The sequence below is a fragment of the Brachypodium distachyon genome, chromosome 2 (genome assembly GCF_000005505.3).
Source record: "Brachypodium distachyon strain Bd21 chromosome 2, Brachypodium_distachyon_v3.0, whole genome shotgun sequence".
NCBI lineage: Eukaryota > Viridiplantae > Streptophyta > Magnoliopsida > Poales > Poaceae > Brachypodium > Brachypodium distachyon.
The window spans coordinates 1,606,434-1,633,644 of NC_016132.3; the positions used below are offsets into that span (position 1 = coordinate 1,606,434).

Genomic DNA, 27,211 nt, shown 5'->3' on the forward strand with positions numbered 1-27,211 from the left:
TTTACCCAATTTAAGAGAACTTCCAAAATTATAACCCAATTTACAGAAGCCTTGCCTCGAATTACCCATTTTAGATTTCCTCCCAAATACAACGTTTTCTGACCGCCTATTAGTGTTAAGTACCCTACGGAGTATTTTTTGTGATAGGAAATTGTTAATTAAATACTACTCCTTCCGTTTCATAATTCTTGTCTTAAATTTGTCAAAAATGGATGTATTTATTCTTAAAAAACGCCTAGATACATGTAATATTTCGACAAGAATTATGAAACGGAGGCTAAAACATATCTTTTCTAGTAATATATCCTGTTCCGAAGTCGGAAATATCAAAAGTGACAATACGAAAATAGTAGTAATGGCAGTGCAGCCCATGTGGAGCCTGCGTGCTAGCACTTACTATAACTAAAAGCAAATCCACTACGGCCCATTTTAGATCCGTAGCCACGGCCCGTGGGCTGTGGATGTCTATGTCTTGATCGACCCGTAGCAGCCCAATTCAGTTGAAGCGAACGATCCAGCACTATTACTATGCACCATCCCCTCAAAAAAAAAATTACTATGCACCAGAAATTCTAAAAAAAATAGTACTATGCACCAGAACTTCAAAGTTCAGGCTGTCGCTGTGCAGAGTGTGCAGATGTGATTTCGGACGATCGAAGAGACGGTGTACGAGTACGACTGATTTCATTGTACACGCTTTGGTCACTTTTGGTCACTTTGACACGTACAACAAATTTCTCAGGTAAACGTCCGATATACAGTGGAGTGAGTTCTTAAGAAGGTTTTTATCCGCAATGGGTGGCAGCGTAAACTGCTGCTGCAAGCTGCTTAGTGTCTTTCTTGTCGGGTGTATTAAGATTTTACTTTTCGTTTTTATACGGTTTTATTGGGCCGTGTGCATCTTGCTATGCAGAGGCCGGGTGCGAACTTGCTGAATGTATCTTCTTGATGCGACTTTTAAATTCAATAAAAGCTCCTTTTATCGAAAAATAAAAATATAGCTACGACTTCTTTCTTTCACGAAAATTAAATGAAATCTGTTTATAACTGTTTCCTTCGCTGCTAAGACACCAATCACTAGTCCATCGATTAGGGTAAGAACGTACTACTCCCTTAGAAGTGATTGACATGGCAATGACTAATTTCCATCGCGTAGCTGCTACGAGACTTTGCAGAATTTATGTTCGTCCCGGAAAATCTTTCTCACTAGTACTGTACGTACTGCCGTCTGTCAAAACATCAATTCAGGATGGCACCTTTGGATCTTTCAGCTGCCGGCTAATGACCACCAAGCAAACTTATACATTTTTCCTCGCACATACCAAACGGATCGACCAAGCGATGAAGCGATCAGAAGTCAAAGTTCCTCTTTATTACTAGAGTACCTGTTAGTATAAATCTCAAATGCAGTCTCGAAGAAGCTGCGAGAGAGATGGAGATAGAGAGAGCAGTTGCTGTTGATGGTCACTTTTCATATTGGTCCGGCTATATATAGATGCAAGTCGTTTGGATCGACCTGAAATTTTGCGTGGCCCAGAAGCGTTTTTCCTGCACGGAGAACCTGGGGTCGACTCGTGGATGCTGACTTAAGTTGGTGTCTATATATGGATGGAATCATGGAAGTGGAGCGAATCACGGACGTTAATTATGTGCCGTCGGATCAACAGAACGTCGACGGTGGAAAAAGAAAACAGGGGATGCACGTGTGGTTGAAAAGTATACTCTATTGGAGTTGAATGAATTGGACTCGATGCGTATGCAGGAGCTGGACAGTTTGCTGGTCAGGCAGACTACTTTCTGCTGCTTGGACTGTTGGACATGGACACGTTCGTACGTATGCACGAGCTGGACAGTTGCTTGGCATTTGCAGCAGGCTGACTAGTACTTTCTGCCACTTACTCCTACTTGGACAGCGCAATAATTCGGGTTTTGGGAGCTCGCATCGATCGATCCACTCCAGTTAATTAAGCACACATGCATGTGTTTGTTCTTTGAAGGGCAAAAAACAAAAGCATAACATGCATGTCGACCAAGCAAAGATAGATCGTTTGTTTGGGCCTACGGTTTGAGTACTCTATGATAATGGTACTTACATAGTTACATGCCCCATCGAACTTTTGGGCAGCTTGGATTGAGCACTAGTGTGGTACCGGTGGCAGGTTCTACAAGTACAGCGGTTAGTGTAAGGAAATTGTACATTTGTACATTTGTACTACGAAAAGAGCTGCCAATTGAATACCAAGTTTGAAAAAAAGAAAAGGGGAAAGCAGATGCCGATGACGCATACACACTGTATACCTGAAGAAGCTCTCGAGGACGCCACGTGCTACTCTACGCCGGCCTAGACGTCGATGACTACCCACCTACCTACCTACAGTACTATCAAAGAAATACTGAGACCAGAGAGATCTGTGACCCGTACGTGCATAGAACACCACAAAAACATACAGGGTCCATATATATATAATCCCAGAATCTCGCGTAGTACAGGCAGATGAATCCAATTAAGTTGATCCTCTGTTACACCACAGCTTCGAGATTAGTACGACCGTACTACGTACGTGGCCTGATATATTTGATCGATATATGACGACACGACGGGCTGGATTGAAGGATCTAGCTAGCTAGCGCGTGTGAACGGATTGCACATCGAGGGTTGTAACTCGGGACGGCGACCTTGCAACGCATTTCGATGGACTTTCGATCGAGGGCTTAAGCTAAGGGACGAGCAAATGTGAACAAATTTGAACCAGGTCGACGTCCATCGGAGTGGTCCAAAAACGTGGCGCAGACAGCTCCGGCCGGGTCGATCGGGGGTCCCGGTAGCCGGAGCGGTGTGGCAGTAAAATTTGAAAAGAAATTGCAGCAGAGAACGTGTATCTGACTCGAATTTTTATCACTCCAGTCATTTTTTTTGTAAAGTGTAAATAATGATGACGATGTCAATTGTCAAGTGTTGTCGGATTTTGGATTATTTGTAACTCCATCTGGTGTGCTTTCACCGTTACGCAGATTTCTCGTGTGAGCTCTCGCGATCCTCCCCATTTAAGTCCATCCGCAAAGCAACAAATTGACCCCGTTCACACAAAACTATCGTGTCAATGTCGACCTCTCGAGCTACACAGAGATAGCTAGGCCGGGTGTCATAGCAGCACTACGTACGTGTAGGGCACCTAGCGAGGTAGGTGTGTGTGTCTGGCCACAGTGGTGTTCGTCGTCCATATATAGCCGCCCGTGCCTCGCCATTAGCCCCAACAAGCACCCGAGAAGAAGAAGAAGGAACACGAGCTAGTTAGGTACGAACAGAGCTTGATCTCCAACGATGTCGTTGGTGAGGCTGTTCGACACGCTGGCGTTCGACGGGTGGAACCCTTTGAGCATCTTCGGCACGGCGGCGGCCAGCGGGGCGGACGCGTGGCTGGCGAGCGACACGTCGGCGTTCGCCGACACGCAGATCGAGACCCGGGAGACGCCGGACGCCTACGTGTTCAGCGCCAGGCTCCCGCCCGGCGTGGCCAAGGAGGAGCTCTCCATCAAGGTGGAGGTCGACGAGGACGGCGCCGGCAACGGCAACGTGCTCGTCATCGCCGGCGAGCGCAGCGTGCGCAGGGAGGCCGTCAGGGGGGACGCCAGGAGGCAGCACGTGATCGAGCGTAGCCGGGCCACTTTCTTTGGCAGGTTCCACTTGCCCGAGGACGCCGCCGTGGACCGCGTCCGGGCCGCCATGGATGCCGATGCCGGCGCGCTGCTCACGGTCACCGTGCCCAGAGTGGGTGCCGTTGCCGCTGCGGCTCCTGATGCGGTGGTCGTGCCCGAGGCCGCGGCCAAGGCTGTCGCCGTCGAGACCAGCCCGTGCTAGCCGATGCCGATGCTGACGCGCAGCAAAGTTGCTCGTTTGATCGACCTGCTGGTTTTTACTTGCATGGTATGTGTAGTTATGTACTACGTTGTGTGGCTTATAGTTGTGAGACCAGAAATTAAGGTGCTTGCATGATGTACTTCCATCGATCTGTGGTTTGGTGTGGGTCAGCTGCATGAGAGCAACATATGCACGCATGTAAACATGCTTGTTTTGCTTGTATTACTATTTTGTCAATTCTGTGTTCACGGGCAAATCAATGAAGATCAATTAGGCTGGAATGGATCAACTACTAGCAGTATGCGTGTATTTTTGGCAAGGTAAGTTCAATTAACTGTTGAAGCTTTTTCACTGAAAGATCTTGGCACATTATTGGACAATACGTATGGAGCTGACAAACATGATACTTTAGGTCTTGGTCGACGCACGGATCGAAACACAAAGATATTTTGGGTCTGAAAAATTTCGATGCATCTTGTGGACAGTGGACATTATTAGCTAGTTGGTCGGCCGGTTCGTTGGTGGACAATACTCCATGGGGCACAAAGACGAACGGCATCCAGCAAAGCGGGGATAGTTCTCATGGGAGCTTGCGATATTTTGCAGGCCAACAGGCCAGCAGGGGCAAGAGATAACGCACATGCACGATTGCACCAACCAGGCAACCACCACGTACGAACGGCAGTTTGGCGTGGCCAGAAATTCCCCGGGACCGGAACGTCTGGTTTGGTAGAAGAGTATTCAAAATGTTTATAGAGTATTGTTCTCTTCAAATTTAGAAATACTGAAAATCTCGAATTAGCCGTTTCGTAAGCAAAGATTATAACCGGTAACCTCAAAATCGTAGCTCAAGGGGTTTGATTTCTTGTGGAGGAATCAGTCCACCCAAGTTGAAGTTAGACTTACGTGGTGGCTCACATTTTCCTAGGTTTGTTTCAGGATTTAACATGCGCTACTTTTTCAGTGGTAGATGACGTACCCGTTAACAGTGAGACGTCTGCAGTGACTTCAATTATCTCTAAAGATCTGCCGGCTGAGTCTCTCGAAAGTGCTCGCAAGGGCTTGGGTCTGCGTGCATGAGTTCATATGGGTGAGTGTACGCACGTGTTGTGAACATTTGCGTTTGTATTGTGTTTGTAAAAGAAAATACCCACAAAATAGCTTAATTTTGGGTCCACTAAAACACTCTACCATACTAGTGTTTCGGAGGTGGAAGAGGAATTCACTTGGACCAAAAATACGCCTATTTGTGTGCCAACTAAGAATTCTCTATCCTCCTGACACTGCTTCATAATGCACCACTGCAACTATGGGTGAAGGTGGTTAGGATAATTACCGACCGAATCCGTTTCCAAATCCGACGGTATTGGGTATGTGAAGATAAATAATTATCCAACCGGATACAGTATAGGATATGGTATGAGCATTATCCGGCAGATATATAACAAATTATCTGAAATTACGATAGGATAATACGGCATTTATAAGTCGGATATTATTCCGTTTTACTTTTCCACTTATGTTTGAACTTCCGGTGTGTATAATTTTGTTGACGCTCGAACTTTGTGCGTGTGCGTGCGCATATCAGTATGAGTGTGTGTTCGGGATCTTATCCATGATATGGTATCTAGGTCAAACATAAATGGTTATGAACTTAATAATTGTTATTACTATATATGCCCTATCCACACCGCACACCATTATTCGTTTCCGGTCCGGCATCGCTCTGTTACTGTACCGTATCCGTTTCCGCGTCCGAATCCGCATCCATACCGTTTTCGAATCCAATAGAAAATACAAAATATGATACGTATGAGTACTGCCCACCGAATCCGATTCGGTTTTGAAGCTCCTCTGAAAAAGATAGATTTACAATACTGTTGAATGCCACAAAAGACCGGTATTTTTTTTCCAGGGGAGTTGAACGCGGGGCCGAAGGACGATCCCGTTGGCAGCTCAAGAAAAAAAGGACGATCCTGTTGGAGTTTTTGTGGGCTTTCCGATTAGGCTGTTGGCCCAAGCCCACGAAGCGTATGGAGCATCTTATATTTGCAGGCCTGCTGATGAGAGAGGTAGCTCGAGCTTTTGGAGGTCCCATGCACTCCTGCATGTCTGTGGACCAAGACCACTTTTCTTTTTGACAGATGGAGCAAACTTCTCAAAATAATAATAATATAGAGCACCGATCTGGCCGGAGCCAAACACACACAGAAATCGTAAAAGAATGTCTGTATTTGCAACGAAATGCAGAAGGACAAGTACTGTATTTGAGAAATCTGAAGATGCTAAAACGACATCTAGCCATTTGAAACGGACGGAGCAGGTATACTGGCGTGAAATCTGGAGTAAAGCTGTGTCGGCCTTGCCTCGTGATACATGAGATGCATGTGTCGTTGGCAAATTACTTCCCCTTTCCCGGTTTAGAGGTCCGTTCTACCGTTTCACCCGTTTCTTCCAGAATTACGGGTCCGTTTTCTCTTTTGCGCGTACGTTTTCTCTTTTCCGCGTATGTTTTTTTTTCTCTTTTGCGCGTACCAAATGTGGGAGCTCCAGTGCACATACGTATAGTACGTACTCCAAGCTATAAATACGGATCTGCCAGAGCATATTCTCAGGTGATCCAACTCATTCGTTGATTCCGGCAAGCTAGCAATGGCACCGGCATCCTCGAAACTCCACGCCATCACTGATGACAAGACTCAGCAGCAGAACTCGAGCTGTCCAGCAGCATCCAATGGTGCCATAGAGCCCAGCAATGCCAAGTGCGCCGCCAGCAGTAACCATCTCCTGGACGCCGACGAGTTCCGGCGGCAAGGCCACAAGGTGATCGACTTCATCGCCGACTACTACGCCGGCATTGCCGACTACCCGGTACACCCCAGCGTCACCCCGGGCTTCCTCCTTAACCAGCTCCCCGCGGACCCGCCGTCGCGTCCGGAAGATCATCCGGACGGCGCATTCGGGCCCGCGCTGCAGGACGTCCGCGACGTCATCCTGCCAGGCATGACCCACTGGCAGAGCCCCCGGCACTTCGCGCACTTCCCGGCGTCGTCCAGCGTCGCGGGCGTCCTGGGCGAGGCCCTGGCCGCTGGCATCAACGCCGTGCCGTTCACGTGGGCCGCCTCGCCGGCCGCCGCCGAGCTGGAGATGGTGGCCGTGGACTGGCTCGGCAAGGCGCTCCACCTGCCAGAGTCCCTCCTCTTCTCCGGCGCCGGCGGGGGCACTCTCCTCGGCACCTCCTGCGAGGCCATCCTCTGCGCGCTCGTGGCCGCCAGGGACCGGAAGCTTGCCGACATCGGCACGGACAGGATCGGCGACCTCGTCGTCTACGGCTCCGACCAGACCCACTTCGCGCTCCGCAAGGCCGCGCGCATCGCGGGCATCCGCCATGACCGCTGCCGCGAGCTCCAGACCTGCCTCGCTGACATGTTCGCGCTGTCCCCGGCCGCTCTGAGCGCGGCCATGGATGCCGATGCCGGCGCCGGGCTGGTCCCGCTGTTCCTCTGCGCCACGGTGGGCACGACCCAGACCACGGCCGTGGACCAGGTCGGCGCCCTCTGCGCTGCCGCCGCCCCCCACGGAGTCTGGGTCCACGTGGACGCGGCCTACGCCGGGTCAGCTCTGGTGTGCCCGGAGCTCGCCCGCGACGCCATCGACGGCATAGAAGTCGTGGATTCCTTCAGCATGAACGCACACAAGTGGCTGCTGGCCAACACCGACTGCTGCGCGCTGTGGGTGAAGCAGCCGAAGCTCCTGGTGGTGTCACTGGGCACGCAAAACGAGGAACTCATCCTGAGAGACGCAGCCGCCGAAGGGCACGACGTTGTGGACTACAAGGACTGGGCCATCACGCTGACGCGCCGCTTCCGGGCGCTCAAGCTCTGGCTCGTGTTCCGCTGCTACGGCGTGGAAGGGCTCCGCGAGCACATCCGGGCGCACGTCCGGATGGCCGCGTTGTTCGAGGGCTTGGTGAAGGATGACCCTAGGTTCGAGGTCGTCACTGAGAGGCGGTTCGCGCTCGTGTGCTTCCGGCTCCGGGCGCCTGATCAGCTTATGGACGAGGGGAACGAGAAGAAGAAGACGACGGCTGCGGCCAATGAGCTGAACAGGAGGCTGCTGCGGGAGGTGAACGGCGTCGCCTTGGGGCCTTACATGAGCGCTGCAGTTGTAGGTGGCATCTACATTCTCCGGTGTGCCGTCGGGAGCACGCTCACGGAGGAGCGCCATGTTCGACAGGCTTGGGAGGTCGTCCAGGAGCGGGCTACGTCCATCCTCCGTGGGTAAAATCATGGCGCCGGCAGATTCTGTCCGATCAATCTGTGGGTCGGTAGGCTGAATTGGGCTACAAGGCTCATATGTTGGGCCTTTTGTTTTGGATTGCCATTTCATATTTTCATATAGTTGCCCATGGAGCTCGAGTGTCCAAAAAAGAGAGGAGAGAGTATATTGCGGTGATCCTGTTTGTCTCAGTCTAATTTTTTGCTAATTACTACCTCTGATCCTAAACAGTGTGAGTACTTTTTTTTTCTGCTTTCTATATATTTTTCTCACAACAGATTCAGCGCATCACTGTTTTAGCAACTGCAAACTGAACACAAACAAGCTTAAAAGTTTACGAGTATTTTCATTCCCTTGGCTTGATTTGAAGCATTTGAAAAAAGAAACAAGACGAGAGATCGACCTTCATTAGAGCACGGGTATAAGAAATTCTCAGTCAACTATTCCATCCGATCCATAATAAGCGTCGGGATTTAATACAAAGTTGGTAGTAATATAATAGAGGAAACATTCTTCATAGAGTGAGCCACGTGGTTTTGATCAATTCTATGCCTCGGTCGATTCGGAAATTTTATTCCTTGTTCTCAATAAGAAATACAAAATTCAAAAGAAAATTACATGCCCAAATGAATGTACATATGAAGTTAAAAAAATAACTTTTAAAATAGCTAAAAACATATTCTTGTCCAAAATAACCTAGGAACTTGCATACAAGACTCAAAATGTGAAATAAATCAAATTTAAGCAAAACCATTTTGAAGAAAATGAAGACTTGAATAAGCTGCAACATTTTAAGCAGATTTGTCGCATCAGGTAGATAAAACAAATAGCCCATGCAAATAAAGAGATAGTAAATAAACACACAACTACACAAGGAAAAAAACACGTCATCTCCCCAAGATTTTTCTCACAGAAAAAACATTATCTACCCAAGCCGCAATAATTATTTATTTGAAAGAGGATCATGTGCATGTTCTCCCCGGCTCACTTAGGGTTTCCTTTTGAATCCAGGGCTTTGTCCGTCCATTTTAATCCGTCAACTGGGATGTCGTCTTTTTGATGAGCTCCCATGAGCTTCTCACATGCCTCTCTTCCTGCAGCGACGACCCCACCGCAAAACGGAGGACGAACCTGCCTCCGACCACCGTGTGTGCAAGGTACATCTTGCCTGTCTTGTTCAGGTTCTCCATGAGCACACGGGTGGCCTCATCAGCATCATCCTCCGTCATGGTTCCACGGGCCTTGATCCTAAAGCACACCAAAGCAAAGTTCCTCGGCACAACGACCTCAAACCGGTCGTCGGCACGAACCAACTCTTCGAACATCTTAGCCATGGCGACATCGCTGCGGATGTGCTCCTGGAGCTTGGCGGTGCCGTAGGTGCGCATGACCATCCAGAGCTTGAGCCCGCGGAAGCGCCGGCCCACGCCGACCTGCATGTCCTTGAGATCGGTAACCTCGCCGGAGTCGGTGACGTCGTTCTTTAGGTACTCCGGATTTGTCTCCAACGAGTCGCTCAGCCGTTGAGTATCACGGACGTAGAGGCATGTGCAATCCAAGCACGTGAGCAGCCACTTGTGCGGGCTCATGCTGATGGAGTCCACGCGCTCGACGCCGTCAAGATAGTGCCGGAACTCCGGACAGATGCAAGCGCTGCCGGCATAGGCAGCATCAACATGGACCCACGCGTCAAACAATGCGGCGACATCGGCGACGGCACCCACAGGGTCGACAGCATTGGACGAGGTGGTGCCGACGGTGGCACAGACATACGTGGGCACGAGCCCAGCCTCCGCATCGGCCTGCATGGCCTCGAGCAGCTTCTCTGGGCTGACGCTGTAGTGGGCCTCTGGCCCAGTAGGGATAGAGCGTATATTGGCCGGGTCGAAGCCCGCGAGGCGGCAGGCCTTGAAGAATGTCGAATGGGTCTGGTCAGAGGCGTACACGGTGAGCCTCGTGATCCCGGCCACGCCATTAGAGCCGCTTCTTCTCAGCGCCGAATCTCTCGCCGCAACGAGCGTCACGAGCATGGCCTCGCTCGTCGTCCCCAAGATAACTCCCCCGCCGGTGCCGCGTGCTCCTTCGCTGCCGGTGCTGCGGGTCATGAATGTCGCCGGCAGGCGCATCAGCTGCGCGAGCCAGTCGAGCGCGAGCACCTCCATCTCGGTCGCCGCGGGGGCGGCCTTCCAGGTGAACCCCACGGTGTTCATGGCGGAGGCGATGAGGTCGCCGGCAATGGCGGCGGCGCTGTTGGTGGAAGGGAAGAAGGCGAAGAAGTTTGGGCTGGCCCAGTGGGTCATTCCGGGCACCACGGCGGACCTGAGCTCCTTCATGGTGACCTCGAAGGGGCTGGAGTAGTTGGGCGGGGAGGAGAGCTTGAGCTCCTCCTGGAGGTAGCCCGGCTTGACGTTGGGGAGAACTGCCATGGACTCGACGTTGGCGTAGTAGTCGGAGATGAAGTCCACGGCCTTGTGGAGGTAGGCGCGGACGTCGTCGGCGTTCAGCGGCTGGAAGCTGCTGCCCGGTGCAGCTCTGTCGTCGGCTAGAGCGGCGGAGTTGGCGTCCAAGCTGCCCATGTTAGTATATGATAGTATATTATCTCTTTCTAGCTAGCTAGCTGCAGGTTGATTAAGGTGTAGTACGTGTCCTTGGGAGGAAAAGAGCTACAGCTAGAGCTAGCTAGAAGAAGCTGGGGCAGAGGAGATGGATGGATGTATCTTTACTTGTGCATTGCTTGGTTTGGTGAGGAATTTGTAGAGGGTGAAGGCATATATATAGGTGGAATGGATGGAGGGGGCCGGGCCGGCCGGGAAGCGGCAACATGCCGGAGCCCGGAAGGCGCATAGGTACGTTGCAACTTGCACGGAATGTACCACTTCGATGGCAATCAACTCAGATAACTTGCGCGTAGTTAGGTAGTTACGTTAGCTGCTTAAGAAGAGGCAAATACTGTGTACAGAAACGTTGCATCCCGTGAGCATCTGGGTCCAAGAGTTTTTCGATGGCAATCAACTCAGATAATCAGCCCGGCCGTACGTGGACCATCGTAATTCATGTAAAGTGCATCCTGATAATTCATAATGCCATAAAGCCTTTGAGTACGAGGGTAGCTTCATGCCCGTTCATGTTGTGGTAATGTGTCCACTCTTGTGGCGGCAGAACCGACCGTTGCATAAATTCTTGGCGTTTTGAAAAGTAGTCTGTGGTTCGTGGTTGATAATGTCGTTCTTCTTCACGAAGATAGCGCCGCAGGGATCTGGTGGCAAGATCCCGGCCGACGTGCCACAAAGTTTTGGTCTCGTTGCATGCGGCGGTCCAGTTCATCGGCTCGAAAAAACAGTGTTTTCTACTATGGTGCTCCTCTAGATCTGGGAATGACGGTGGGGAAGATTATTGGTGGTGGGCGGCTGTTTGGCTTGGTGCAATGGTCTCCAAGAATCGGTATTTTTTCTTAATGGAGATTAATTCCTTTGTACAAATCTTCAAAGCATCTGTGTTTCTAGTGTTGTCTTGTGTGGTTTCGGTGTGGGTGCGCGCGTGCGCGTGTGTACGCGTTATAATTAACCTTGTTTTTTTAATGGAACACGTGGCTATTTTTCAAAAGGAAAAGTTACGGTTTATCTTGGAGTATTGGGACTGTCTTAAATAGCCTCCACGATCGCTTGAATACTTGATACAATACAATGGTGTAAATAACGGATACACCAGTAAGGAGATACGCGAAAATGCAGTTTTAAACAAGAGAAAAAGATTCGTGAGAATCCACGGCAGTTCCCAGAGTCCTATGATTGATCTTTAGCTAACTTACATCCTAAAAAAAAATCGCGTGACTCATTTTCAATTCTCACGAGTCATTAATTAATTAACTAATTCAGTGCCGAAAGATTGAGACCATGCAACCGTACGTGTCAACGTTGAGCCATACACCACGGAAACGGTCTGTTAGGTCGTCCAAGTTTAGCAACAATCGCAGTACAATCTCTCTTCTCAATGAATGCGGCACTCATGCGGCTCTTTTACAATACTAGCTCTCGACGAGTGAAAGTGGAACTCATGCATGCATTCCACCGTAATAGGTATATATGATGCCCTGTGGGCAGTACATCACATGTACCTTTTACTAGGGATGGAGCCAGGAATTCGACGTGACGGGAGCAGGTTGGGATTAGGAAGGACGAAATTAGAGACTTCAAGTATTTTAAGTGATTTTTAATGAACTGATTAGTAATCATTAAGTAAAAGATCGTCCAAATTAAGCAACAATGGCAGAAAAATCTCTCTCTCTCCTCAATGGATGCGGCAAATTGCGTCTCTTTTACTCCCTCCGTCACATATCAAGTGACTTTTTATTACATGTATTTAAATAATTTTTAGACATAGATACATTCATATTTAGACAAATTTTAGTCACTCGATATGGGCGGAAGGAGTACTATATTAGCTCTCGACGAGTTCAAAATGGCACTCATCACTCATGCATGCCACAGTAATAGGCGTGGCATGGCGCCCCATGGGCACATCACATTCATGTCAGTGCCTTCTGTATTTGCATCGCTTTCATTAGATCTGAACACAGTACAACGTCGAGCTTTACATTGAACAGTATACGTACTGTATAGAGATGGATTCTCCACTTCACTAGAGTACTCCGTAACAGTAGTGCATGCCAATAATTGATGGATCGAAATATGAAATGGTACCTTCAGTGGGGAGCATGCATGCAGGACTGAAGCCTACATGCATGCCACGTGGTGTGCATCCATTCCATCACGTGGAACTTCTATGGATGATGTCAACCAAATTAAAGGACGTGGCAAGACACACCTACCGTACGTTGCCACGCTTGGTCAGCATGGGAAAATTTTGTTCCCTCTAGGCGCCAGCGTGTTCGTCGTGGGAATTACTTTAGCCCTATGATCCGGATCTTGCTGCCGTACGCTGCATGCCGACGATAGGAGTGTCTCGTTTTATGTTACATCGTTATGGTAAGCTGAAGTATATATGAAGGTCTCAATCGTATCAGTCGAACGACGACAATGAGATCTTGCGTCGAACAGCTGTGCGGTTGTGGTTATATATCGCAGCCAGGGAAGCGTAGACTGAAGTTTGAATAGGAACAGTCAAGGGTAAGTAGTAAGAACATTCAAGGGTGGCGACATGTGTTATGTATAACCACGGTCAAAAGATATATAACGAAGGAAGTATCAATCATATAGCATAGACATCGATATATATATTGGACACTGCATTCCCACTTGAATCTTCCAATGGAGCTGAGTTTCATCTGCAATTTCATATTTCCCAACGGCAACTTCTGTTCTCCCTGCGGATCTATTCAAAAATCCGCGTACGTCTTGTGCTTAGCAAGTTTTTTTTGCGCATAATAATGGAAATAAAATTCCAATACTTTTTTTTAGCATATAATAAGGTGTGTTTTTAAAATTTTAGACCCGCTTTACTTTTGAAAATAAAGAGAACATGCGGCGTGCAGTTGCGATTCATTCTATTCGGCAGCTGCGTGCACCAACCGATGTTAAGGCCACACGGGTGCTCCCTCGGTTTCAAAAAAAAAAAGTTCTTCACCCTATTAGGAAAAATGTTTGAATGATCATGGGTCTTAGGAAAATTCGTGTTTTAGGTATAAAAAACGAGGGAAAAATCATGCAAGTAATATAGGGGCAGAAACATAGCCGTTATATATTTTTCGTGAGAATTTGTGAGTCATGCAAAAACCACAAAAAAAATAAAAAAAGTCAAAGTATTTACCTAATTTGTAATGTATCAATTTGTTCCACACCTCATTTTGTGATTCTCGCACATCTCATAAATGATCATATTTTTTATGAGAATTTACAGGGCTAAGATTTTCGAGTTTTTTTGAAACGTAAAAGGAAATAATATGATTTTGCCCAAGTTGTAAAAGTGGGGTCATATATATGTACTCATCATGTTCTAAAAACCCGGACCAATTGCTACCTATCGCTGTTCCACTTCTTTTTGGCCTTAAAAGTCTGATTTTAGATAGTTCCTCGGATTACCAAAAAATGCTTCCTGTGTGTTAGGCCTCGATCAAGCATATTCGGAAAAATATACCAGTATCCATTTCTTTCTTCCGGTAGCTTGCATCGACCGGCTAGCTGCATGTCAGCTTTTGTACTCACATATACATGTCCCATCCAGCCTCTCTAGTCAAGATCGATCGAAGCCACGTAGTGTTGCCGTGTTGGTCACTTTTCCATATGTCGTGCGCGTCCGTACCAAATTGTGTTCAGCGTGGGGAATTATTTAACTTATCGCTCTCCCAAAACCAAGCTGCATGGCGATGTATGTACGTCCACGTGATGCATGGCTCATGGATGAACACGAGACCCTACCGTGTACCACCGTTCGATACTTCTGGTGCATCAATTATTTGCTGTGTTCACTGTTCAGCATGGTGCGTGGACCACAATGAGATGTCCGGTACTCCAGAATTTCAGATCGATTGGCGATTAGTGTGGTTTGTACGTTAGTTTCACATGCCTTCTTGTACATGATATATACTGTATATGATGTCTTCGCCACGCAATATTATCTTTTGGAACGCTAGCGCGCGAGATGGAATTCTTTTTCTGCCTCTGCTAGCCTCTGACCACCACGGCAATGTGTGCAACGATATGGTGGTGACCGACGGTCTCGCATGACACGTACGTGGAGCGTCTGGATCTTTGCATGACGTGACGCGTGGATCTTCCCGAGGGGGCAATGGCTCCATCATGTTGGAAGATGATCAGTTGGATGCTAGCTCTATGTGAGTAGGCGTTTGGTAGTAGCAAGGGTGGATGACAAAGGTGTCAACAATGATTATGACTGTGTTTCCGGGTGAAAACCTGTTGTTTAGCTTCTTTGGTTGGATCAATTAATCAGTGTCAGCGTATGTATGCCCTACCCTTGCTGAAGGTGTTCATTCGAATTTTTGCTTATGTTCCTCTTGGTTAGACATGACAACACCGGCGTACGACGATATATTCCTTCTCAGAAGCGTTGTGATCTTTGCATTGAGTATCACCCTCATGGTTTGGTTCCGTGTTGTTTCCGTCCGTGGATTTTAGGTTTGCGGTAAAGTATGGAGATGTCGGGTCTTGCATGACTAGTAGGTTTGCGGTAAAGTAAGCAGACGAGTCAACCTTGATGCTTGCAATCTTTTAAACACAATTATTGTTGTGTAATGCAGGTCATGAGGCTTATCCTTCATTCTCGAAAAAGAAGTTAAATTTTGATCGCGCCAGTTTTTGAGTTCCGTGTGTCCAATTAGATAGGTACTCGAAAATTATGCTCTCTCTCCGTTCCATATTAAGTGATTCAAATTTGTCTAAAAATAGACGAATCTATATACTAAAATATTTTTAGATACATGTAATATTTCGGCATTTTATGGGATGGAGGGAGTATTTTTTATTTCTTATATTGGCCCAATATTATGTACAAATGATTTCAAATAGTATAGGAAATATATAGCTAGATTGACACATGATAACATTAATTTGGATAACCAAATCAATCCTCTGTGTTATCGAGCTCAAGTAGTACGATATTTGATAAGTATACCTCTGTGCTATTGAGCTTTCAGGCCGGCGAAGAAACCTGGAAGTGCTGCTGATCCCTCTCTCTCTATATATACCCCTGTTCCATTTAAAGCACACCAGCATCATCAGTCAGCTGCTGCACGCCCCCAACAACGACAACACCCACCAGCAAAAATCAACCCACTTAATTAAGTAATTGGCCACAGCAATGGCCGAGGAGGAGGCGTGCATGTACGCGCTGCAGCTGGCCGTGTCGTCGGTGCTGCCGATGACGCTCAAGACTGTCATCGAGCTCGGCATCCTGGAGACCCTCGTGAGCGCCGGCAGGGAAGCGCCTCTGACGCCGGAGGATCTGGCCGCGAAGCTGCCGGCCAAGGCCAACCCGGAGGCGGCGTCCATGGTGGACCGCATGCTCCGGGTGCTTGCCTCCTTCAACGTCGTGTCGTGCGTCGTGGAAGAGGCGAAAGACGGCAGCCTCTCCCGCCGGTACGGCCCCGCGCCCGTGTGCAAGTGGCTCACCCCCAACGAGGACGGCGTCTCCATGGCCGCCTTCGCCCTCGCCGCCCAGGACAAGGTCCACATGGCCACCTGGTAAATTAATCCAGCCACCTGGTCAAAAAAAATTTCTTATCCTTTGTACTTCAATGAATTTTATATGAATCCCGGTTATCTGATTATTAGACGGATGTCAAAATCGGTTTAGAAAGAGTTATTTCTCGGTCGACTTCAAAATAGCAAAACCGTGAAAACAATTGATGTGCAGGCCTTACATGAAGGACGCGGTCCTGGAAGGCGGTGACCCGTTCACGAAGGCGTTGGGGATGTCGTGGTTCGAGTACGCCGGCGCCGACACGCGCTTCAACCGCATGTACAACGAGGCCATGACGCACCACTCGGGCATCATCACCAAGAAGTTCCTCGAGCTCTACACGGGCTTGGACGGCATCGGCACGCTCATCGACGTCGGCGGCGGCATCGGGGCCACCATCCACGCCGTCACCTCCAAGTACCCGACCATCAAGGGGATCAACTACGACCTGCCCCACGTCATCGCCGACGCGCCGGCCTACCCCGGCGGGCGCGTGCAGCACGTCGGCGGGAACATGTTCGAGAAGGTGCCCTCGGGCGCCGACGCCATCCTCATGAAGTGGATCCTCAACTGCTTTAGGGACGAGGAGTGCGCGACGCTCCTCAAGAACTGCTACGACGCATTGCCGGCACATGGCAAGGTGATCAACGTGGAGTGCATCCTGCCGGTGAACCCGGACGAGACGCCCAGTGCGAGGGGCTTGATCCAGATCGACATGAGCCTGCTGGCGTATAGCCCTGGTGGCAAGGAGAGGTACCTGAGAGAGTTGGAGAAGCTCGCCAAGGGCGCTGGGTTTGCCGCCGTCAAGGCCACCTACATCTATGCAAACTTCTGGGCCATCGAGTACACCAAGTAGCTATTGACGCCATATCTAGTTGCTGCTGCTCGCTGCTAGCTGCGACCTGCCATTGCATCTAGTTTGTCTTTACCAAGTTAATTTTCCTTTAGTCCCCCGGTCTACGCTTGAATAAATTAAACGAGAACGAGCAAGGCAAACTCTTATTTACTAGCTCCCGTATATACCGGTGGGTTTTCAGCCGTCGGATTTGCAAGAGATCCATGCCCCAGAGCAGATCACGTGCGGGGGAACCGGTTGGCGCGTATCTCGGAGCGAGTTCCGACGGCCGAAAAACCGCTGGTATATACCGGAGCCGTAAGTAAGCTAGCCGCCTTTTGAAAGAGCAACAACAGTTAAGAGGGAAGAAAAACATGGTTCATCGTCTCTACAGCGCTCGTGTTGTGCGTATTTCCTCTACGTTTTCTCTTCCTTTGGATTATTCCAAATTCATGCCGACCATCCAATCGAGACACGAGCCTGGACAGAGCCTCACCATTCGCCAATGTTTACGAACCCAATAATAAAGCTCGGTGAGGCTCCCGAGCTTGGTCGATCCTGAAAAAAACGGCAGATTGCAGAGTTTCAGAGTTCTAATGTTGCACGCCATGCAGAGCATGTACAAACATCACAGTCAACATAATTTACTCTCTCCGATCGGATTTGAACAACTGCATCAGGTAATGGCACGTGATCACGATTTGAATAACTGCATTTGCGGATTATCGCACATCGATCGATGAATAGAACAGAAATATAGACACAGAGTACTGGAACTGGATGCAGCAACACAAATACATCAAGGATTCAGTTTAGTGTTTGCGGCCCGTTCGACTGAGCGTCGAACAACTTGATTCTGGGGTTGGCCCAATGGCGACCGCGACACGCCACTGGAGCCCGCGGGCCTCGGCATGGACCCTGATCTTATTTCTTGGGCTGCACAGGGAAAGCTATAGCCGAGCATGCTTCGTGCGGGAGCTAGACACTGCTACTGCCGGCTGCATCTTGGGCTGCGGTCTCCAGTCATGGCACGATGGGCCAATGGGCTTCCAGCCATTTCAGCTCGCCGAGCTGGTCCAAGTTAGCTCGTGGCTCGGCCCGCAGTTAAAACGAGCCTACAAGGTTGACTCGGCTCGGCCCCAGCGACACCACGCACCGCGCCCCTGCACCGAAGAGCACCACACCAGTCATCCATTTATTTAATGTATAATATTTATAACTACCTCTGATACATTTAAATTTGGGCAAATTTGGAAAGTTAATTTTCAGGTTTTCACTGAATAGTCACCTGAAACGTTCTTAGAAACATATGTCAACCGATGTTTCACCTCAGTTTGCACCTGAACAGATCACAACCAAATGCATACCATCATAGCTAGTTTACCTAGCTAAACAGGTCAAAACTGATTAATATACCTTTATAACTAAACGCTAATATGTTATTGGACCATTGAATGCATGTTTTGTTAGCCAAGTACACCAAGTAGTGCACACTCACACGACCAAACATAGCACGTACTCCTACGTGCACACTCGCACAACGCCAATTGATGACGGAGCTGCAGACTTGCATGAAGAACTATCCAGCTTAACTTGTAAGACAAATATGCGGTGTCACTTTTCACTGAGAGAATAATTAATTCACACCTTGACCTTAGCTAGTGAGACGGACAAGACGTCAAACCTGTGGTAAATGTCTTGCCGCTGCTATTTGTCTTGGATGATCCAACATTGTCCGTGAGGCTCACTTTGTACCTTATTTTATTTATTTTCACTCTTTTTTTGTTTCGTTACTCCCTTGCAATATGTATCCTTGCTGTTTACTCTCGACCATCTATAACTTGGAACTAGTGCTGCTTGGCCATTGGTGAGGCACCGGCTATCTATGGACGATCGAGTGCAAATTGTGCAAGACTCTGATAGCGCAATCCAGCATATCAGTCTCACACGACAGTACCTATATATGATCTCGTCCCGACGGGCTTCTGCATATTAAGCGGCAGTATAATGGAGCTAAGTACGATCCACTCACATCGATCAATTTCATACTCTGAACCTTCAGATCCACTCATCCAAAGCTCCACATACGATGTACAGTAATTACACCGGAGCAGAACAGAAGTATAGTGGAATTCGAATAATTCAAAGCAAGATAAATATAAAGACAAGATGCATGGGAGCAGAGCTAGCCCGGCCCGGACACACACTTAACACAACCTCCAGCGAGACGGTGAATCTCAACACCAGATGTTGGCATAGATTAACTATATAAAGCACCCCTTTCTTCCTTTTATTCGAAGTTTCGAACACAGAAAATACAAAACAAACTTGGATTAATATCCCGCCGCGAACGGAATTATTAAATGGAAACGCAAATAAACGTGGAAGGAATTGGATCATTCAGGTGGGGCAGTATGTAGCAGGAGAAGAGCGCGCTCGATCGTCCGCTATAGCTACTTGGTGTACTCGATGGCCCAGAAGTCGGCGTAGATGTAGGTGGCCTTGACGTCGGCAAACCCAGCACCCTTGGCGAGCTTCTCCAACTCCCTCAGATACCTCTCCTTGCCGCCGGGGCTGTACGCAAGTAGACTCACGTCAACGCTGATCAACCCCTGCGCGCCGTGTGTCGGCTCCGGGTTCACCGGCATGATGCACTCCAGGTTGATCACCTTGCCGTGCGCGGGGAGCGCATCGTAGCAGTTCTTGAGCAGCGTCGCGCAATCCTTGTCGCTGAAGCAGTTGAGGATCCACTTCATGAAGATGGCGTCGCCGGAGGGCACCTTCTCGAACATGTCGCCACCGACGTGCTGCACGCGCCCGCCGGGGTAGGCCGGTGCCTCGGCGACGACGTGGGGGAGGTCGAAGTTGATGCCCTTGATGCTCGGGTACCTAGAGGTGATGGCATGGGTGGTGGCGCCGACGCCGCCGGCGACATCCACGAGGACGCTGATACCCTCGAAGCCCTTGTACAGCTCCAAGAGCTTCTTGGTGATGATGACCGAGTGTTGTTTCATGGCCTCGTTGAAGAGGTTGTTGAAGCGCGTGTCCACACCGGCGTGCTCGAACCACGTCGTCCCGAATGCCTTGTTGAACGCGCCGCCACGGCCCTCGAGGATCGCTTCCTTCATGTAGCACCTGCATAAAAAATTAATTAAAGTCCATTCATTTTTACGAGACAGCATAATGTGCCATTTATATTGCCAAGAAAGGTCGATATCAAATTGACCTCGAAATACATTGCGTGAAACAGGAGCGAAGTCGTTTATGGTGGAGCGCTAGGACTGCTGCCCTAATTACTTGAGTAGTGATATATGATATATTTCATTACATATATTTTTTTGGAGAGAAATGATATATTTCGTTACACTAGTATATGGTATATTTCATTGATATATGAAATGGCTTTCGCAGTAACATGGTCACGTACCAGGTCTCCGTGAAGACCCTGTCCTGGGCGAGGAGGCAGAAGGGGGCCATGGAGACGCCATCCTCGTTAGGGGTGAGCCACTTGCAGACCGGAGCGGGGCCGTAGCGGCGGGAGAGGCTGCCGTCCTTGGCCTCCTCCACGACGCACGACACGACGCTGTACGAGGCCAGCACCCGCAGCAGGCGATCCACCATGGACGCCGCCTCCGGGTTCGACGTGGGCAGCTTCGCGGTCACCTCTTCGGGGCTCATCGTCTTCCCGTAGCCGGCGCCGGCCACAAGGATCTCGAGAAGGCCCAGCTCGATGGCCGTCCTCACCGCCATCGGCTGGACCACCGACGATGCCAGCATCAGCGCGTGCATGCACCCGGCTTCCTCTTCCGCCATTGCTGTTGCTAGCAAGCTGATGGTGGATAAATGATACGGAGTAGCTTGCTGCTGCTGACTTTGTGAGCTAGTGATTGAGCAGCTGACTGGTGATCGAGGTGTGCAAGGAACGGAGAGGCTATATATATATACCGAGGCTCCTTCAGGCCTCTTCGCCGATGGATGGAAAGGTCGATAAAGAAAGCACGCGTGTTCTGCATGGAAAAAATTTACTCATCTGATCATAAATTCTTGACTGAAATTTGCTCAAATATGATGTATCTATTTTTAAAAAACGTCTAGATACATGTAATATTTTGACAATAATTTAGTATCGGAGTGACTAGCCTCTATGCGCGACGGCGCGCGGAATCAAGGGAACGGGAGTCACGTAGCTAACACTCCCTTCCATCCCATAATAAGTGTCTCAGACTTAATACCAAGTTAATGCAAAGTTGTACTAAATCTGAAACACTTATTATGGATCAGAAAAAATACTATCTCTGTTTTCTAGAATCACCCGTCATTTTATTCAAATTCGACGTCCATTACAGGTACAATGATTTGGATAAAAAAACTTCAAAAAACTACAAAGTAAATCATATAACTAAGAATTACATTGAAGTCTATCAAAGAAATCTTCTTCATGGTACAATCTTCGCAACACGAAGTACCGTCAAGGTTTCGATAAAAATATTGTAATCAGACTGAAGCAACGACACCGCTACTCGAACACCTGCACAAACTTTACTACCTTCAAAGGTTTCGGAAAGCCCCTTGAGTCACTCATCAAAAAAGATAGAAAGCCATGAGCGTTGAACATAGTTTGGCCAGGGTTAATCCCCTAAACGTACAAGTCGTCGAACCACGAAATCTTCATCGCAACACCAAAGGATTCTGAAGCCACAAAATGTAATGCCAATAGAAGCACTAGGACACACTAACAAAAACTCACCAGATCCGTATGAATGGTTCTGCGAGTACATAAAACCAAAATTCGCAAGATTGGACACACGGAACCTGCGGATGAAAGAAAAGCTCTCTGGCTCCGTGGCGTCACCCGGTAAGAGGCGTCGTCACATAAGAGGAAGAACCAGAGTACCTTTATTATCAACGACACGTCACATCCTCCACCATAGCTTCGTCGACGAGTAGCACACAATTTATAATACCGAAGACTTTTTGAAACGTCTAGGAAGATCCGATGTTCCCCCACCTCGCATCGCCAAGGTAGCGGCCGGAGGCAAGGGGAACTGCAAATCTCCGGCTAGCTACAACGTAACCGTCCTTCTCAAACCCTAGTCGCCTGGCGGCTAGGTTTAGAGGAAGTACTACCTACTACTATCAAAGATGGCTCGGGTAAGAGGGAGGGGCTTCTCGGTCTAGCATGGTCTGTGCAAACCCACGCGGCCGAATTAACGGGAGGGTTTCAATTTTTCTATAGGAACAGCTGCTATTTAGGACAAAGCTCACAAATCAACGGCCAGATTTCGCCCAAAAGGTAGTTCCGACGGTCATAAATGATGGGGGCATGGGAGGATAGGAAGAGCGTTCAACTTTACTGTTCTAAATACAATACGTGGGTGTCTCAGAGAAGCAGAGTCAAGCCAGCGATGCGAAGCCAATTAACATGGCCTTATGGGTCGCTACACGATTGAGATCAATGAACACTAGCCTCATGTCAGAGTAGTAAAGAAATTAAGCCGGTTCAAGGCATGGCAGGAGAATGGGAGCTGCCTAGCTGCCACCATTCATCAACAGACAACAGCGAGAGGAGAGACAGAACCAGTTAAGGTTCAAAAAAAAGAGAGGAGAGACAGAAGCAGCAGGACATGGCAAATCTCTATCTCTGAGGACTCGGTTAGTAATTATATAGGCGATGAAATAATGAGCGACCGAGAGTGTGGAGACTGGAGACAGAGCAACCATCCTGCAGCTGGGGCTCGACGAGACCAATGGAACCTTGTGGCCGGTGAACATTTGAGGACGCTCAACCAGCACATTTTGTGATCAATGAGAGTGGAGACCGCTGGACGAGATCCATCGTCAGGTGTGAGAGTTGTACCACTGGCACAAAATACATATTTTTGGTGACGGGGAGCACAACTACTCGGTCGCGCGACAACTGAAACTTAAAGACATGTAAAATATTTAATTGCATGTGCTAGCTAGCCATCTCAACCAAAAGCATATATATACATACATCTAGGTTTTCTTTTGAAACTTCTAAATAACATTTTCTAGGTGGGGTTCTGGACTTCTGGTTCACCCCCCCATATAGTTGTGTTTAAATTTAAAAAAATGGTTATGTTTTCTAAAATCGAACCCCCAGATGTTCTAGTTCCTTGATATTAATCTAAATTATTACTTGGTCGGTAACTTTTGAAGTGACAAATAGTCATCAACATATTTCTTAAAGGGTCTAATTTTAAGGCCGGGTGTCATTGACATAAAACCTGACAGTGAAGACGCTAGACCGAGTGCTCAGTTTGAGATTGAAATTATTATTCCAAATTCAGTTTAGAAAGAATTTTGATGATGCTGTTATTTAACGGGGCATTATGAACTATTTGTAAGTCTCAATTTTCTTATTGTATCGTTTAAAACTCTATAGTCTGAACACGCAAACCGGAGCTTCGTATGGAACACGATCTCAAAACGTTGAAAACAAACCCAGCCGCCAATCTCACAACTCTCCCAGGCGGAGGCGAACCTCCAGGCGGGGGAGCGACTAGGGCTTCTCTTTTTTTTTGGCTTTCTTGGCCTCGGAGGTGTGGCGGATCCCGGCCGCTCGCCGGTAGAAGGGCTTCTCTTTTTTTGTCTTAGGTTTTTTTGTGTGTCTTCTTCAAGATGGTGAGCCGAGCCGAGGAAGATGGCGAACTTCTCTAGTGTTGCTCTGTTATCATCGCTGTAGGTCTCGTTGTTTGGTGTTTTTGTATTAAGGCTGCTTTTCTTAGAAGACAATGGCACCCGCCGTGAACTTTGTGCTTTGAGCAAACTTTATTCTTCTTGCTTAACTCTTTGCTGGTTTTCGTAAAAAAAAAAAGATGGTGAGCCGACCACGACATTTTGCAGCCAGGAGAATAAGGTCCTCTGTTGTGCGCCGCCGACCTATCCCTTGGGTGCTAGATCTCGCTTGTCCGATAGCTACTTGGTGTACTTAATGGGCCAGAAGTCAGCGTAGATGAAAGGTAGCCTTGACGGTCTACGCTAGGTCTCGCTCGTCCACTGGCTACCTGGTGTACTCGATGGCCCAGAAGTCTGCGCAGATGTAGGTGGCCTTGAAAGTGGCTAATATTATGGGCCCAGGACTCGCTCGCCGTGCAATCGCCTTGGTGGTCGCTATCGCGAGAGGGAGGCCGTGGGCCGAGAGAAGGAACATTTCCATGTACCGGTCGGCCCAGGGCAGTCGAGTGGCAATTGACGCGAGCGAACTCTGTAGAGTTACTGAATACCAAAACCTTTTCCCTAAAATAAAAAAACAGAAAACCAAAACGAGCATCTTATAGGAGTAATTTCAGGTCCAATTTCCAAAGCACGCGGAGAGCGCTGCCAAGTTTAAGTGCCATCTCCTTTTAGCTCTCACAACCCAAACTCAAAACGCTCGTGCAGAAGCTACCCCTGTTTGCAGCAAATTGTGTTTTGCACTCAAAAAGTCTTGAAAGATTTATTTCATGTTTATTCTTCAGGCGAACAGAGGACAGGAGATTACACAAGGCAGTTACAGACTACAGAGGAAACCAAAGGTGCAGTGCATGAACATAACAAACTGTCCCCAATTGATCACACCGTTCACACAAGCAGACGGACTACTCAACCGGAGATCTCGATGGCCTTCACCTGGGGCTTCTTGACCTCGGCCTTGGGCACGGTGACCGTGAGCACGCCGTTCTCGAGCCCGGCCTTGACCTGCTCCACTTTAGCGTTGTCCGGCAGACGGAAGCGGCGGACGAACTTGCCGCTGCTGCGCTCGACGCGGTGCCACTTGTCGTTCTTGTCCTCCTTCTCCTTGCTCCGCTCGCCGCTCACCACCAGCACGTTGCCGTCTTCCACCTCCACCTTCACCTCCTCCTTCTTCACTCCCGGGAGGTCGGCCTTGAACACGTGCGCCTCGGGCGTCTCCTTCCAGTCCATGCGGGCGTTGGCGAAGGCGGCGGCGTCGGAATCCGTGGCGGCCGCCGGGACGACGGAGCGGAAGATGCCGTCGATGGTGTCCATGGGGTCGAACCAGAAGTCGGACCGCGGGTCGAACACGCTGCTCCTCCTCACCAGCGACATTGTGTGCGTTGCTTTGGTGTGATTTGTGGTGTTTTCTTGCTGATTTGCTCTGGCTTGGGTTGGGATCCGGAGGTGGGAGATGAGGGGAGCTTTATAATGTCGCCGGGTGTTGGTCTCGAAGCATCCCGACCGCTCTCCACTCTACGAGCGTACGTTGGGTTCTTTTCCTTTTTTCAGCCCAGAAGAGCCTACTCTGTTCTAGAGCACTCGCGGGCGGTTGGTGCGGGCCTTGAATGGATCATTACGGGCCTTTTCTAGACTCAATCCGTAATAACCAGAGGCCTCGAGACGCCTCAGGAGTGCACGGCACCAACTCCTCGAGGAGCCTATAAATACAGAACCTCGCCCTCGATCTGAAACCCATCCGTCAAGAAACAGAGCAAAAGCAGAGCATATCATCCCTTCACAAACACACACTTGAAATCAATCACATTTCACCACAGATCTCCATCAAACCCGAAACCAACAAACAACAATGTCGCTGGTGAGGCGCGGCAGCGTGTTCGACCCATTCTCCCAGGACCTCTGGGACCCGATCGACAGCATCTTCCGCTCCATCGTCCCGGCAGCCGCGGCCTCCTCCGACTTCGACACTGCGGCCTTCGTCAACGCCCGCATGGACTGGAAGGAGACTCCCGAAGCTCACGTGTTCAAGGCGGACCTTCCCGGAGTGAAGAAGGAGGAGGTGAAGGTGGAGGTGGAAGACGGCAACGTGCTGGTGGTGAGCGGCGAGCGCAGCAGGGAGAAGGAGGACAAGAACGACAAGTGGCACCGCGTCGAGCGCAGCAGCGGCAAGTTCGTCAGGCGCTTCCGTTTGCCGGAGAACGCTAAGGTGGAGCAGGTCAAGGCTGGGCTGGAGAACGGCGTGCTCACGGTCACCGTGCCCAAGTCTGAGGTCAAGAAGCCAGAGGTGAAGGCCATCGAGATCTCTGGTTAATTGCCTGATCGTGGAGACTGGAGAAGCATCGTGATCGTATCGAGTGTGCTTGTGTCAGCTGTGCTCCTTGATGTGGTTCCTTTGATGTTTTTGGTGTGTCTGTCTGTGTGTGCTGGCATCTTGCTTTGTAGTCACATTGTGTGATGTGTGTACTTTGTTTGCTTCGTGAGAAATAATGAATAAATAAAATTTCGAAATTAATATCTTAAAGTATTTTTCAGCGGTATTCAGATTGTGTTGTGGAGTGTTTTTCTTTTTAGCAGTCTTGTGGAGTGTTATGGTCAGGATCTAGGCGTGTCCAGACTGAGAGCCCAGCCTTTAAGTGGACCTTCTTCGGCTTTATGTTTTTATTCAAAAAAAATAAAGCCTAAAATTTCAGTTTCCTAATCAGGCATGGCCTGAGTAAGCCCGAAACTGTTTCGGCCCGTGTTGTGCCGACCTATGGGCTTTCTGTTGGAAAAAGCCTGGCCCGAGCATGTTTTGTGTCGGACCGAAGGCCTGCGGCACGATTTGGCCCGTTCAGCTTGTTTGAAAAAACCGAAATTGGGTCAGAAGAAGAAGGGTGCAGCTTACTATTTCGGCCCGCTGTTTCTTATTAAAAAAAATTGAGCCTGGGAAAGGGTACAGCCCACTGTTTTGGTATCCGGACAGTTTTTCTCTGCTGCCCTGGCCCATTTTTTCGTGCCATGCCTGTGCCAGCCCAAAAACGCCGCGGTTTGAAAGCAAACCATGTGACGCCGTGCTTCGGGCTGGGCCTTTTTTCCGTACCTCTGGCCGACAAAAAAGCCCGGCCCGATCGGTTCCCCGCAGAAGAGAAAAATCAGACTCGTTTCTCAAAAAAAAAGAAAAATCAGACTCGTTTCTCAAAAAAAGGAAAAATCAGACTCAGTCACAGGAGTCTCTCAGGCTTCTTTTGTCCGTTTGTTCACGTGCTAAAGCAAATGGCCGCTACTAGCTTTTGAGAGCTTAAAGCAACAGGATTGCAAGGATCGGCTAGCTAGGGGCCAAGTCATTCAAATTTTAAATTTGTAATTTGAAATGCCTCGAGACTATCAAAAGCCAAGACGAATCATTCGAT

General features: G+C 48.9%; 7 protein-coding genes across 7 annotated transcripts; 4 read left to right on the forward strand and 3 right to left on the reverse strand.

Annotated features, from left to right (window-relative positions):
* The first annotated feature begins 3,161 nt into the window (after nucleotides 1-3,161).
* On the forward strand, nucleotides 3,162-4,148 carry LOC100832848 (17.9 kDa heat shock protein 2). The gene has a single exon (XM_003565255.4). The coding sequence runs from the start codon at nucleotides 3,323-3,325 to the stop codon at nucleotides 3,857-3,859; it is 537 nt and encodes a 178-aa protein (XP_003565303.1). The 5' UTR covers nucleotides 3,162-3,322; the 3' UTR covers nucleotides 3,860-4,148.
* A 2,363-nt stretch (nucleotides 4,149-6,511) lies between these two features.
* On the forward strand, nucleotides 6,512-8,327 carry LOC100833161 (tyrosine decarboxylase 1). The gene has a single exon (XM_003565256.2). The coding sequence runs from the start codon at nucleotides 6,512-6,514 to the stop codon at nucleotides 8,141-8,143; it is 1,632 nt and encodes a 543-aa protein (XP_003565304.1). The 3' UTR covers nucleotides 8,144-8,327.
* A 686-nt stretch (nucleotides 8,328-9,013) lies between these two features.
* LOC100833475 (aromatic-L-amino-acid decarboxylase) lies at nucleotides 9,014-10,860 on the reverse strand. Its single transcript, XM_003565257.4, has one exon. It carries the CDS (start codon nucleotides 10,711-10,713, stop codon nucleotides 9,166-9,168), a length of 1,548 nt encoding a protein of 515 aa, XP_003565305.1. The 5' UTR covers nucleotides 10,714-10,860; the 3' UTR covers nucleotides 9,014-9,165.
* A 4,966-nt stretch (nucleotides 10,861-15,826) lies between these two features.
* On the forward strand, nucleotides 15,827-17,513 carry LOC100833782 (tricetin 3',4',5'-O-trimethyltransferase). The gene is made up of 2 exons (XM_010232123.3): nucleotides 15,827-16,293; nucleotides 16,466-17,513. Exons 1-2 carry the CDS (start codon nucleotides 15,911-15,913, stop codon nucleotides 17,145-17,147), a joined length of 1,065 nt encoding a protein of 354 aa, XP_010230425.1. The 5' UTR covers nucleotides 15,827-15,910; the 3' UTR covers nucleotides 17,148-17,513.
* Nucleotides 17,514-19,579: 2,066 nt separating this feature from the next.
* Nucleotides 19,580-20,939, reverse strand: LOC100838174 (tricetin 3',4',5'-O-trimethyltransferase). Its single transcript, XM_003568161.4, has 2 exons — nucleotides 20,554-20,939; nucleotides 19,580-20,261 (listed from the first exon to the last, which is right to left on the reverse strand). Exons 1-2 carry the CDS (start codon nucleotides 20,937-20,939, stop codon nucleotides 19,580-19,582), a joined length of 1,068 nt encoding a protein of 355 aa, XP_003568209.1.
* Nucleotides 20,940-24,558: 3,619 nt separating this feature from the next.
* On the reverse strand, nucleotides 24,559-25,270 carry LOC100839695 (16.9 kDa class I heat shock protein 3). Its single transcript, XM_003568166.4, has one exon. It carries the CDS (start codon nucleotides 25,194-25,196, stop codon nucleotides 24,732-24,734), a length of 465 nt encoding a protein of 154 aa, XP_003568214.1. The 5' UTR covers nucleotides 25,197-25,270; the 3' UTR covers nucleotides 24,559-24,731.
* Nucleotides 25,271-25,542: 272 nt separating this feature from the next.
* Nucleotides 25,543-26,334, forward strand: LOC100841526 (16.9 kDa class I heat shock protein 1). The gene has a single exon (XM_003568172.3). The coding sequence runs from the start codon at nucleotides 25,672-25,674 to the stop codon at nucleotides 26,131-26,133; it is 462 nt and encodes a 153-aa protein (XP_003568220.1). The 5' UTR covers nucleotides 25,543-25,671; the 3' UTR covers nucleotides 26,134-26,334.
* The last annotated feature ends 877 nt before the right edge of the window (nucleotides 26,335-27,211 follow it).

Excerpts from the sequence above, each read along its gene's own strand:
- LOC100832848 (XM_003565255.4), top strand. The coding sequence starts at position 3,323 with ATGTCGTTGGTGAGGCTGTTCGACACGCTGGCGTTCGACGGGTGGAAC.
- LOC100839695 (XM_003568166.4), bottom strand. The coding sequence starts at position 25,196 with ATGTCGCTGGTGAGGAGGAGCAGCGTGTTCGACCCGCGGTCCGACTTC.
- LOC100833782 (XM_010232123.3), top strand. The coding sequence starts at position 15,911 with ATGGCCGAGGAGGAGGCGTGCATGTACGCGCTGCAGCTGGCCGTGTCG. Across the intron at positions 16,294-16,465 it reads AAGGTCCACATGGCCACCTG|GCCTTACATGAAGGACGCGG; the intron begins GTAAATTAATCC and ends ATTGATGTGCAG.
- LOC100841526 (XM_003568172.3), top strand. The coding sequence starts at position 25,672 with ATGTCGCTGGTGAGGCGCGGCAGCGTGTTCGACCCATTCTCCCAGGAC.
- LOC100838174 (XM_003568161.4), bottom strand. The coding sequence starts at position 20,939 with ATGGCGGAAGAGGAAGCCGGGTGCATGCACGCGCTGATGCTGGCATCG. Across the intron at positions 20,262-20,553 it reads AGGGTCTTCACGGAGACCTG|GTGCTACATGAAGGAAGCGA; the intron begins GTACGTGACCAT and ends TTTTTTATGCAG.
- LOC100833475 (XM_003565257.4), bottom strand. The coding sequence starts at position 10,713 with ATGGGCAGCTTGGACGCCAACTCCGCCGCTCTAGCCGACGACAGAGCT.
- LOC100833161 (XM_003565256.2), top strand. The coding sequence starts at position 6,512 with ATGGCACCGGCATCCTCGAAACTCCACGCCATCACTGATGACAAGACT.